The 12,442-nt window shown below is 33.4% G+C and overlaps 1 protein-coding gene across 2 annotated transcripts in view; it reads right to left on the bottom strand.

The window, feature by feature from the left end:
- Exoc5 (exocyst complex component 5) overlaps positions 1-12,442 on the bottom strand; it is a 72,649-nt gene that overhangs the window by 22,141 nt on the left and 38,066 nt on the right. For both annotated transcript variants that reach the window (XM_027929538.2, XM_071608014.1), the window contains exons 8-12: positions 10,961-11,005; positions 10,729-10,869; positions 9,712-9,794; positions 8,541-8,750; positions 2,978-3,125 (exon numbers count right to left, since the gene is read on the bottom strand). In XM_027929538.2, the coding sequence (XP_027785339.1) occupies positions 2,978-3,125; positions 8,541-8,750; positions 9,712-9,794; positions 10,729-10,869; positions 10,961-11,005 (627 nt within the window). The remainder of the gene's footprint in view (positions 1-2,977; positions 3,126-8,540; positions 8,751-9,711; positions 9,795-10,728; positions 10,870-10,960; positions 11,006-12,442) is intronic.

Raw genomic sequence — 12,442 nt, 5'->3', positions numbered from 1 at the left:
ACACTGTAACTGACATCACAGACATACAAAGGATCTTAGAGATTATCACAAACAACTGTATACTAAGAGTCCATATTTTGTAAGAAATAGGTAAATTCCTGAGCACATACATCTCACAAAGATTGAATCATGAAGAAATAGAAAAATCTTAACAGATCAATAATGAATAATGAGATTAAATCAGTAATAAAATGCCTCCCATAAAAGGAAAGTCCAGAGCCAGATGGTTTCAATTCTGAATTCTACCAAATATGTAAAAAAAATGAATACGAACATTGCCCAAATAATTCCAAATCCTAGAATTCTTCCAAACTGAGGCCAGCATTATTCTGATACCAAGGCCAAACAAGGGCTACAACAACAACAAAAAGAAAGCTTTAGGCCAATATCCCTGTTGAACACAGATGCAAAATCCTCAACAAAGTACTAGCCATCTGAATCCAACAGCATATCCAACAGATTATCCATCTAACCAAGGGAATTCATCTAAGAGATGCTTTGACGCACATAAATCAGTAAATGTGACACAACACGTCAAGTGAATGAAGGATAAAAACTATATGATCATCTCAGTAGATGCAGAAAAAGCATTTGATAAAATCCAATATCTCTTCAAGATTAAAAACTCTGAACAAATTAGACAAGGTCAGAATATAATTCAACATCATAAAAGCCATATGTAAGAAGTCCACAGTTAATTTCATAATGAACAGGGAAAAGTTGAAAACTTTCTAAGATCTGGAACAAAGCATGGATTCAGACTTTTCACCACTTTTATTCAACACAGTAGTTAAGTTTGAAAAATTGAAAAATACAAATCCTCACAGTTCGCCAACAACATGGTCTTAAACTTAGTAAACCCAAAGAATCCACCAATATTATTAGAATAAGCAAATTCAGCAGTCACAAGATTTAAAAAAAAAGAAAGAAAAGAAAAAGATCAATAGCATTTCTATATGACCAACATAAATTCCCCAAAAAGAAAAGAACAAAAAGCAATCCCACTTATAATAGCTGCATATAATAAATATCTAGGATAATAAAAATAATAAATATCTAGGAATAAATGTAACCAAAAAGATAAAGGATATCTTTAATGAAAACTATAAAACACTGATGAAAGAAACTAAAGAGGACATACAAAAATGGAAAGATAGCCCATGTTCATAGACTGGAAGAATCAATATTGTTAAAACGTCCATAGTACCCAACTAAACTACAGATTCAATATGATCCCCATCAGACTATCAATGACATTCTTCACAGCGCTAGAAAAAAACAATGTTAAAATTCTTATGGAACCACCAAAACTCCAAAGGACAAAAGCAAGCTTGAATAAAATGAAAAATTAGGACACATAACAGTACCTGATTTCAAAATATACTACCAAGTTTTATCAAAACAGCATGGTGTTGGCATAAGAGCAGACACAAAGACCAATGGAACCTAGAAGTAAACCCACACATAGCCAACTATCTTTGACAACGGTATTATGAGCACATGTTGGGGAAAGGATAAATCATTCAATAAATGGTGCTGGAAAAAATGGATACTCACATTTAAAAAAGAACATACACAAATCAACTCAAAATTAATTAAAGAGTTAAGTGTAAGCCTGACACTATAACAATTCTAACAGAAAATACAGGGGAAATACTTCATGACATTTGAATGGGCAAAGATTTTTTTGGATTAGACCCTGAAAGCATAGGGATTAAAAAAAGGGACAAAACAGGATTAATCAAACTAAACAGCTTCTACACAGCAAAAGAAATAATCAAGAGTGAAGAGACAACCTACAGGAGAAAATATTTGCAAATTATATATCTGATAAGAGGTTAATGTCTAGAACATATAAGGATCCAAAACAACAAAACAGCAAAATAAAATTAAAAATGGACAATAGGCCAAACAGACTTCTCTCAAAAGTTACATAAATGGCTAACAGATATATGAAAAAATGCTGACCATCACTAATTATCAGAGAAATGCAAATAAAAATCACAATGAGATCACCTTTCTCAAATTAGAATAGTTATTATAAAAAAAAATTACAAGTGTTGTCAATAATGTGGAGAAAAAGGAACCCACCATGCACATTATTAGTGGTAATAGAAATCAGTATAGCCATTATGGAAAACAGTAGGGAGGTTCCTTAAAAAATTAAAATTAGAATTGCCATATGATCCATTACCAAGTATACATACAAAGGAAATGAAATCAGCACATTGAGGAGACATCTGCACTCCCATATTTCTTGCAGCATTATCCATAATGGCCAAGAAATGAAATCAATCTAAGTGTACATCAACTGATGAACAGATGAAGAAAAGGTAGTATATATAAACATGGAAATAATATTCAGCCATAAAAGGATGAAATCCTGTCATTTGCAACCATGGGATAGAACTGAAAGACACTATGTTAAGTGAAATAAGCCAGGAATGATCTCACTCATGGGTGGAATCTAAAAAGGAGATCTCAAAGAAATTAAGAGTAGAACAGTGGTTACCACAAGCTGAGGGGGTGGTGAGGAGAAAGGCACGGGAAAAGGTTGGTCAACAGGTACTATGTTATAGTTAGATAAAAGATAACCCATTTCTGGTGTTCTGTTGCATCCATTGCAATTATTAGGGTGACTACAGGTAATAAAAATAATCTTTCTACTTCAAAAAAACTAGAAGAATGGCTTTTGAATGTTTTCATTACCCAAAAAAAAAAAAAAAAAAAAGAAATGTTTGAGGGGATATATATGCTTACCCTGATTTGAACATTCCTCAAAGTAGACATGTATCAAAATATCACATGGTACCCCATAAGTATGTACAATTTTTACATGTCAATTAAAAAAATTTTAAAAAGCAAAGAAAAAATAGTTGCTTCTAATCAGAGAATAGATTTTATCTTTGTATCAACAAGGTAAAACTTAAAATAGATACACCAATCATGAGTAAAATAAATTTACAATCAATCTTACCCTATGACATCTTTCAAAGGCTTGTTTGGTTTCTTGTAAAAGATTAACCACCACTTCTTGGGACAGGAAAGTTTCCCCATGAGTATCAATACTTGGCCCCAGTGGTAAGTTGGTACGTTGTCTAATTCTTTCTTTCAAGTCTTGAATACTAGTATGGACAAATGAAAAAAGAACATGTGGATTTTAACTTCAAGTATTCTCAAACTTAGTATACATCATCAACAACAACAAAATCAATAACCGAAAAATCTAAATTCTAATTCCAAAAATTAGTTCTGTGAAAAATTTCATCTGAAAAATGAAACTTGAAATTAGGATCGCTAAAATCCTATTCAGCTTTACAATTCTAAATCAACCAGGAAGCAAGCTATTCCAAATAAGTAAACGTAAAAGATAAATAGTCCTGTTTAAAAATAAAACTTCCAAAATTTTAATGACTTTTAATATATTCAACCATTTAAAGATTTGACACATTTCTTCACTACATTAAACAGATCTGTTAAACATAATTTAGCTTCTCTTAGTGATCAAGGATTACCTGGAACATTTATTATATGGGGTATCTCTTTTTTTTTTTTTCCCTAGACTATATATAGCTCCTGTGAACTTATTTTTAAAAAAAAAATGTCTTATGACTGTTCATCAGTTGTTCTCTACTGCCTTTCAGATTATGCCTCTTCTTCCTAGTTATACTTCTCTCTGGTCATTATTTAATACACAAACTGAGAAACATGAAAATGATATAGGTGTATAGTGTGTGGACTCTCGACTCTGATTGTATGGCAACCCAGAAGTCATTCTGCCTCCTTCTAGAATCAATTAGGTTCGAGGTAGTTAAGGTATGGACAACTGAGATGCCACCTACTCAAGTCATTTTCTTCTAGTTTGTGAAGAGCTGCAGGCTCTAAAATATTAATTTAATAGTTTTATACTCAAGGGATCCCCCCAAACTTATCAATTCAGGACCAAATAAATTGAAAACTATTTGTTTTTTGTTCTCCACCTGCAACAATAACAATAACAATAACAAAAATGATGTGATTCTTAGTCAATGACCTAAAATAATTTACTCTGGGAAAAAGAGAAAAAAAGAAAAGTCAGGTATAGTGGCACCTGCTGTAATCTCAGTGTCTTGGAAGGCTGAGGCAAGACTATATCAAGTTTTAGGTCAGCCCAGGGAACTAAGCAAGACACTGTCTCAAAATAAAAAAGGCTAGAGATGTTGCTCAGTGGTAGAAGCACCCAATCCTCACCACTGGGGGGAAAAAATGAAACCAGAACTCTTGATATCACTGATATTGTTTTATATTAAAATATTTTCAAATGTTATTTTATTGGTTCTTTTTAGTTATACATGACAATAGAAGCCATTCTGATAAAATTATACAAGCATAGGATATACCTTATTCTACTTATGACCTCATCTTGTGGGTAGGCACAATGGTGGTGCTCACGGTATTTCCATATATGTTCATAGAATTATTTTAGATTTACTGTCTTTCCTATTTCTACCACCCACTTCCTTTTGTTCCCCTTTGTTTAATCTACAGAACTTCCCTTCTTCCACTCCCCCCTTTACTGTGGTTTAGCGTCTACATATCAGCAAAAACATTTGACCTTTGGTTTTTTGGGACTGGCTTATTTCTCTTAGCATAATAGTCTTCAGATCCACCCATTTACTAGTAAATGTCATAAAATCATTCTTTTTAATGGCCAAATTATGTTCCATTGTGTATATATACAATTTCTTTCTAATCTGTTTTTGGGCATCTAAGTTAATTCCATAGCTTAACCACTATGTGGAAGTGTTGGGCCTACCTTTTCTTCTAGTAGATGCAGGGTTTCTGGTCTAATTCCTAGGTCTTTGATACACATTTTTTTGTCAAGTGTCTGTTTTACATATTTTAATCACGTTAGGGTTTTTTTTTTCCCCCCAAAACATGGTTCAAGAGCAGGATTTGGTCAGTAGTACAAACAATGTGGGTTAAAACAGTTCTTTGGAGAAAATATTTGTGACAGTCAATATTTGTTAAGTTTGCCCAAATGTAATAATGTTCTTAAATATCTTCAGTTTTAGGAGATGAAAGACCTTTACAATGAAAGTATAGAATACTGAAGTAAGAAATTAGAGAAGACCTCAGAAGATGGAAAGATCTCCCATGTTCATGGAGAGGCAGAATTAATATTGTTAAATATGGCCATACTACCAAAAGCAATATACAGATTCAATGCAATCCCCATCAAAATACCAATGACATTCTTCACAGAACTAGAAAAACCAGTCCTAAAATTCATTTGGAAGAATAAAACACTCAGAGTAGTCCAAACAATTTTAAGCTAAAAGAGCAATACTAGTGGCATCAAGATACCTGACTTCAAATTATACTACAGAGCTATAATAACAAAAACTGCAATGGTGTTGGCATAAAAACAGACACATAGATCAGTGGTACAGAATAGAAGTCACAAAGACAAACCCACACATCCACAGTCATCTGATCCTTGACAAAGGTACTAAAAACATATATTGGAGAAAAGACAGACCTTTTTTTAAATATATATATGTTTTTTAGTTGTATATGGACACAATGCCTTTACTTGACTTATCTTTATGTGGTGCTGAGGATGGAACCCGGTGCGTCATACATGCTAAGCAAGCGCTCTACCACTGAGCTACAACTCCAGCCCCAAAAGACAGCCTTTTTTTTTTTTTTTATTGTGGGTTGTTCAAAACATTACAAATTTCTTGACATATCATATTCCACACTTTGATTCAAGTGGGTTATGAACTCCCACCTTCACCCCATACACAGATTGCAGAATCACATTAGTTACACATCCATTGATTTACAAATTGCCATACTAGTGTCTGTTGTGCTCCACTGCCTTTCCCATCCTCCACCCTCCCCCCTCCCCACCTCTCCCCTCCCCTCCCCTCCTCTCTCTCTACCTCCTCCACAGTATAACCCTGAGGGTCTCCTTCCATTACCATGCAATTTTCCTTCTCTCTCCCTTTCCCTCCCACCTCTCATCCCTGTTAAATGTTAATCTTCTTCTCCTGTTCTTCGTCCCTACACTGTTCTTAGTTACTCTCCTTATATCAAAGAAGACATTTGGCATTTGTTTTTTAGGGATTGGCTAGCTTCACTTAGCATAATCTGCTCTAATGCCATCCATTTCCCTGTAAATTCTATGATTTTGTCATTTTTTAATGCAGAGTAATACTCCATTGTGTATAAATGCCACATTTTTTTTATCCATTCGTCTATTGAAGGGCATCTAGGTTGGTTCCACAGTCTTGCTATTGTGAACTGTGCTGCTATGAACATCGATGTAGCAGTGTCCCTGTAGCATGCTCTTTTTAGGTCTTTAGGGAATAGACCAAGAAGGGGAATAGCTGGGTCAAATGGTGGCTCCATTCCCAGCTTTCCAAGAAATCTCCATACTGCTTTCCAAATTGGCTGCACCAATCTGCAGTCCCACCAGCAATGTACAAGTGTACCCTTTTCCCCACATCCTCGCCAGCACTTGTTGTTGTTTGACTTCCTAATGGCTGCCAATCTTACTGGAGTGAGATGGTATCTTAGGGTGGTTTTGATTTGCATTTCTCTGACAGCTAGAGATGTTGAGCATTTTTTCATGTACTTGTTGATTGATTGTATGTCCTCCTCTGAGAAGTGTCTGTTCAGGTCCTTGGCCCATTTGTTGATTGGGTTGTTTGTTTTCTTATTGTCTAATTTTTTGAGTTCTTTGTATACTCTGGATATTAGGGCTCTATCTGAAGTGTGAGGAGTAAAGATTTGTTCCCAGGGTGTAGGCTCCCTATTTACCTCTCTTATTGTTTCTTTTGCTGAGAAAAAACTTTTTAGTTTGAGTAAGTCCCATTTGTTGATTCTAGTTATTAACTTTTGTGCTATGGGTGTCCTATTGAGGAATTTGGAGCCTGACCCCACCGACTGTAGATCGTAGCCAACTTTTTCTTCTATCAGACGGCGCGTCTCTGATTTGATATCAAGCTCCTTGATCCATTTTGAATTAACTTTTGTGCATGGCGAGAGAAAGGGATTCAGTTTCATTTTGTTGCATATAGATTTCCAGTTTTCCCAGCACCATTTGTTGAAGATGCTATCCTTCCTCCATTGCATGCTTTTAGCCCCTTTATCAAATATAAGATAGTTGTAGTTTTGTGGATTGGTTTCTGTGTCCTCTATTCTGTACCATTGGTCCACCCGCCTGTTTTGGTACCAGTACCATGCTGTTTTTGTTACTATTGCTCTGTAGTATAGTTTGAAGTCTGGTATCGCTATACCGCCTGATTCACACTTCCTGCTTAGCATTGTTTTTGCTATTCTGGGTCTTTTATTTTTCCATATGAATTTCATGATTGCTTTCTCTATTTCTACAAGAAATGCCGTTGGGATTTTGATTGGCATTGCATTAAACCTATAGAGAACTTTTGGTAATATCGCCATTTTGATGATGTTAGTTCTGCCTATCCATGAACAGGGTATATTTTTCCATCTTCTAAGATCTTCTTCTATTTCTCTCTTTAGGGTTCTGTAGTTTTCATTGTATAAGTCTTTCACCTCTTTTGTTAGGTTGATTCCCAAGTATTTTATTTTTTTTGAAGATATTTTGAATGGAGTGGTTGTCCTCATTTCCATTTCAGAGGATTTGTCGCTGATATACAGGAATGCCTTTGATTTATGCGTGTTGATTTTATATCCTGCCACTTTGCTGAATTCATTTATTAGCTCTAATAGTTTCTTTGTAGAGCCTTTTGGGTCTGCTAGGTATAGAATCATATCATCTGCAAATAGTGATAATTTAAGTTCTTCTTTTCCTATTTTTATGCCTTTAATTTCTTTCATCTGTCTAATTGCTCTGGCCAGTGTTTCGAGAACTATGTTGAACAGAAGTGGAGAGAGAGGGCATCCCTGTCTAGTTCCAGATTTTAGAGGGAATGCCTTCAGTTTTTCTCCATTCAGAATGATACTAGCCTGAGGAAAAGACAGCCTTTTTAATAAATGGTGCTGGGAAAACTTGTTATCCATATGTAGAAGAATAAAGCTAGACCCTTATCATTCACCCTGCACAAAAATCAACTCAAAATGGATCAAAGATCTATGAATTAGGCCAGAAACCATGCAACTCTTAGAAGAAAACGTAGGTTAATGCCCTAGTATATAGGCACAGGCAATGACTTTCTCAATAAGACGCATAAACCTCAGGAAATAATGCCAAGAGTTAATAAATGGAATAGCATCAAATGTAAAAGCTTCTTCACAGCAAAGTAAACAATTAGGAATGTGAAGAGAAAACCTATAGAATGGGAGAAAATCTTTGCTAGCCTCTCTTCTGACACAGGATTAATATCTAGAATGCATAAAAAACTCAAAAAGCCAAATAACCCAAACTCTAAACAACCTAAATGTCTACTCAACATGTATCATATATCCATATAATGCAATATTATTTAGCAATAAAAAGAAATGCTTATTGGCATCTGAAATGAAAAAAAAAGTCTTCAGTTTCAATATAATATTTAACTTTAAAAACTCACCCTCCTGTGCCAATGGATCTCTTTTGATGGTTTTTTGAATCATAATAGCGCTGTAGGATCATAGCACTTCTGCTTTTCAAATATCCAGTCTCCACCTCAATATAATTCTCCAAATAGGAAATGAAAATGGATTTGATAAGCTTAGACAAGAAAGTCTGTTTATCAGTACCTAAGTTAAACTCCATCAACTTGCTGGAAAGATTGGTGGTTCTTTTCAATGGAAAAGGGGGAGAAAAAGATTAATGTATATTTTAGGTATAACAACAATGTTAAGGAATATATATTTTACAATGTGATTTTTTTTTAACTTATATTAAACCACTGTTTCTTAAACCTTGGAAGAGTACTTAGAATGCAGAGTTAGATAAAATGGAATATTGCAAAGTAACATTATGGTTTTCAGAACTGTCAGAAACTCTAGAAAAAACTATGAGACAAAGAACCAGTCCAGAAATGGCAATGGTGACAGAATGGATTCAGGAATGCTTTGATGCCATTCATCACAAGGTACCCAAAACAAAATACTGGGACGTCTACTCTCTCTGTTTACCCTGTTTTGTCTACGTCCATTTAACTTTCCTCTCATTTTTCATTTCCTATTGTTGAAGACAGTATTTTTGAGATGAAATTTGTTGTTATGGTAACTTTTAAAAACCTCCTTAAATAAAGAGACTAAAAGGACGGCAACAGAATTTGGAAAAATCAAGGAAAATAAAGCTTCTGAAATAATGTCTTTAAGAGCAATACTACCTACCATCACAAGAGCACAAGACAAACTCTCACATCAGACTTAAGGCTGAAATTATCATTTGTTAAGAATATGTCATTTCCTATTGTAAAGTTTAACTGCAGATAAATGTAATTATACTAATTCTTAGAGAAAAAATTTAAGAAGTGAAATAGTTTACAATTAAAATCAGAAGCGAAATCCTTTAGGATTAGTTTAAAAACAGAAGGTTTTATGGTTCTTAGTACATCAGGATAAAGCAGAACATCTAATTCCTCAAAGTAATAAGAATGCTGCTCTTGCACAAGTCTAGTCCACACAGCCAAGTATTTAATACTGTATACTGCTATCTGGTAGGCTATTACTCAAAAAATACTGAATATTTCCCCTTTTTCCATTAAAAAAATAAAGTTGAATATTATTTTTTAATAATTAAAAATGTACCTTGTATACAGATCATAGAGACTTTTGAGATATTGCTCTGCATCTGATTTCCTACATTCTTCTAACTGATCTTTCACAAAACTCTAAAAAAGAAAGTTAACATTCTATTAAACAAACATTAAATCATAAATTCTCAAAATATTTTTCCTCTAAAATTAGTTTTAAGTTCTGACTTAAGTCTAATCAACAAGGCAGTGCATAGAAATAGACCAAATCATTAAAAAAAATTTAAAACAGGTTTCTAAATTTTACTGTTTCATATATTTGCCTATAAACAATCTATATAAATCTTGGGAATAAGTATTAAGAATTTAGAATACCTTTTCTTTTGAAACACCAATAGAGTCAATTCTTTAGAACAGCTTCTCAAACTGGTCTAACAAACAGTAATGTCCTTTGAGAAATTAATAAGCATTTGTCTAAAATCAGGTTCTTTGGTCAGTAAATGTGGGAAATGTTGCACTTTATACTCTTACTTCTAGAGAACCACAACACATGTTAGCAACTTTAAAGGCTACAAAGGTGTATTTAAAAAACAAACACTATTGAACAATGCTTAATGCAGAGGTAAACATAGTTTAGAAAATATCTGAAAGTATAATGTTATGAAGAGTAAAGATTATAAATTAAGTTTCTGCTTTTCCTTTTTATGATATTACCACATCATAAAAAAAAATCTATAGACTATACTTGTTATTATTAGTTGTGGTGAACACCAAAACCCAAATCAAAACAAAACATTAAGCTACCTTAATGCATTATATTACTACTACTATTGCTGTAACAAATTTGAAAAACATGCTGGGATAATACTAAGTGATCAACATCTTTTCCTTCATGAATAACAAACCATTTTTTAAAAAGCATAATACTGACATTCCTTTCCCCTTAAGTAAATAGATTATTATTTCTAAGGTCATCATATAAGTAAACTAAATTAAAAATGAAATTTCTAAAATATAAAAAAAATCACATATTTTCTTAAGAATTATTTTATTTGTTACTATTTAAAATTACCTGTAGTTTGATTTCAAATACATTTTGAATAAGTTTAGCCAGTACTGTTTCTGGATTACTAAAAATATCTCCAACTTGCTTGTTTACTCGTTGACAAAGTATCGCTGCATCTTCAAATATATCATTTCTCAAGTAGGCACCCTAAATAGAAGCATTTAACATAATATTTTTAATGGTTTTAAAATACAAATCAGCATAAAATAAAATTCAATAAAGTATATTGTTATGTTACCTCCTGGCACTGCTTTATATAAACATCAACACAGTGGGAATAGCCCTACAAAGAAGAAATACATTGTTAACATTGTTTGGGTTCCATTACAATAATTTCAATAAAAGAAGTGTTATAGTAATAAAGTTATGTTTTATGTCCTAGCAAATGGCTAACAGTTGTTGGAATTCAATCAAAGTAACTGTAAATGGGTGTGTTTCAATCAAAGTAACTTAATATGGGTATGCTTCCCCCCTTACTATGATGAAGCTGAACAGCTATTATATAACTTTTTTGGACTTTAGATGAAAGAAGAAAGCTGAGGTAAGCTAAGTTCTTTTTAATGACACACACACACACACACACACACACACACACACATTTTGGCAGTACTAGGGATTGAAACCAAGGCCTCACACATGCTAGGCAAGCACTCTACCACTGAGCCACATTCCCAGCCTGGTAATTTTTGCCTTATGACCATCTAGCCATCTCTTTCAACTCCAATACACATGCATGCACACATATGCACACACATGCGCGTGTGCACGCACACACACACACACACATAGAGACTCAAGTACTTGAAAGAAAGTATGTGTATACATATATGTTTATACTTTTCTATCTTAGTACATTAGAATAAAGCATAATATCCAGTTCCCCAAGTTAAAGTACTAAGAATGCTGCTTGCATAATTCTAGTACAAAATCTAATATTAAAAGATATCTTCTTTCCTGTCTTGGATTCAAATCTTTTCCTTTCCCTTGCAAGCGTCAGATATGGCCATAAGCCATCGGTTTGGAAATCAAAGTAACTTAATATGGGTATGCTTCCATATTAAATAAAAGTGTATTTTTAAAACTTAACCTACTACAATAAAATGTGTTTAAAACAAATCAACACAATGAGATTTTTGCCTATTAATAAATTATACATTAAAACAAGTAAAGTAATAAATCATATAGTAGAAAAAGTAAGGTAATCAATATAAAGTATTCTATTGTCTTAAAAGTCATTCTCAAGTCAGGCACAGTAATGCATGCCTATAATCCCAGTGACTTGGGAGGCTGAAGTAGGAAGATTGCAAATTCAAAGCCAGATTCAGCAATTTAGCAAGAATTTGTCTCAAAATAAAAAGAACTGAGATGTACTTCAGTGGTAAAGTGCCCTTGAGTTTACTCTTCACAAGACCCTTCCCCACAAAACAACAACAACAACAAAAAAGCCACTCTCAGTACTCATTTAGATATTACAAAAATGAAAAGCCCAACAGATAGGTTATACTTTTAACATCTGATGCAATGAAGAAACAAAATGAAGGAAGAACTATTGTTTAAGCACCTTTTTGCAGAGATACAATCCCATGCTCTCTCTCCAATTCAAATTCCAGAAAGACAACTACATAAAACATTTCTTTATATTAACAATAAAATCTCGGTAGGTGGATTTTTTTTTTCTATGTAATATGTCATCTACTCTTTGTTTCCTACATTCCATTAC

The sequence above is a fragment of the Marmota flaviventris genome, chromosome 2, assembly GCF_047511675.1.
Source record: "Marmota flaviventris isolate mMarFla1 chromosome 2, mMarFla1.hap1, whole genome shotgun sequence".
NCBI classification, from domain to species: Eukaryota; Metazoa; Chordata; class Mammalia; order Rodentia; family Sciuridae; genus Marmota; species Marmota flaviventris.
This window is presented reverse-complemented; position numbering and strand designations above follow the sequence as displayed.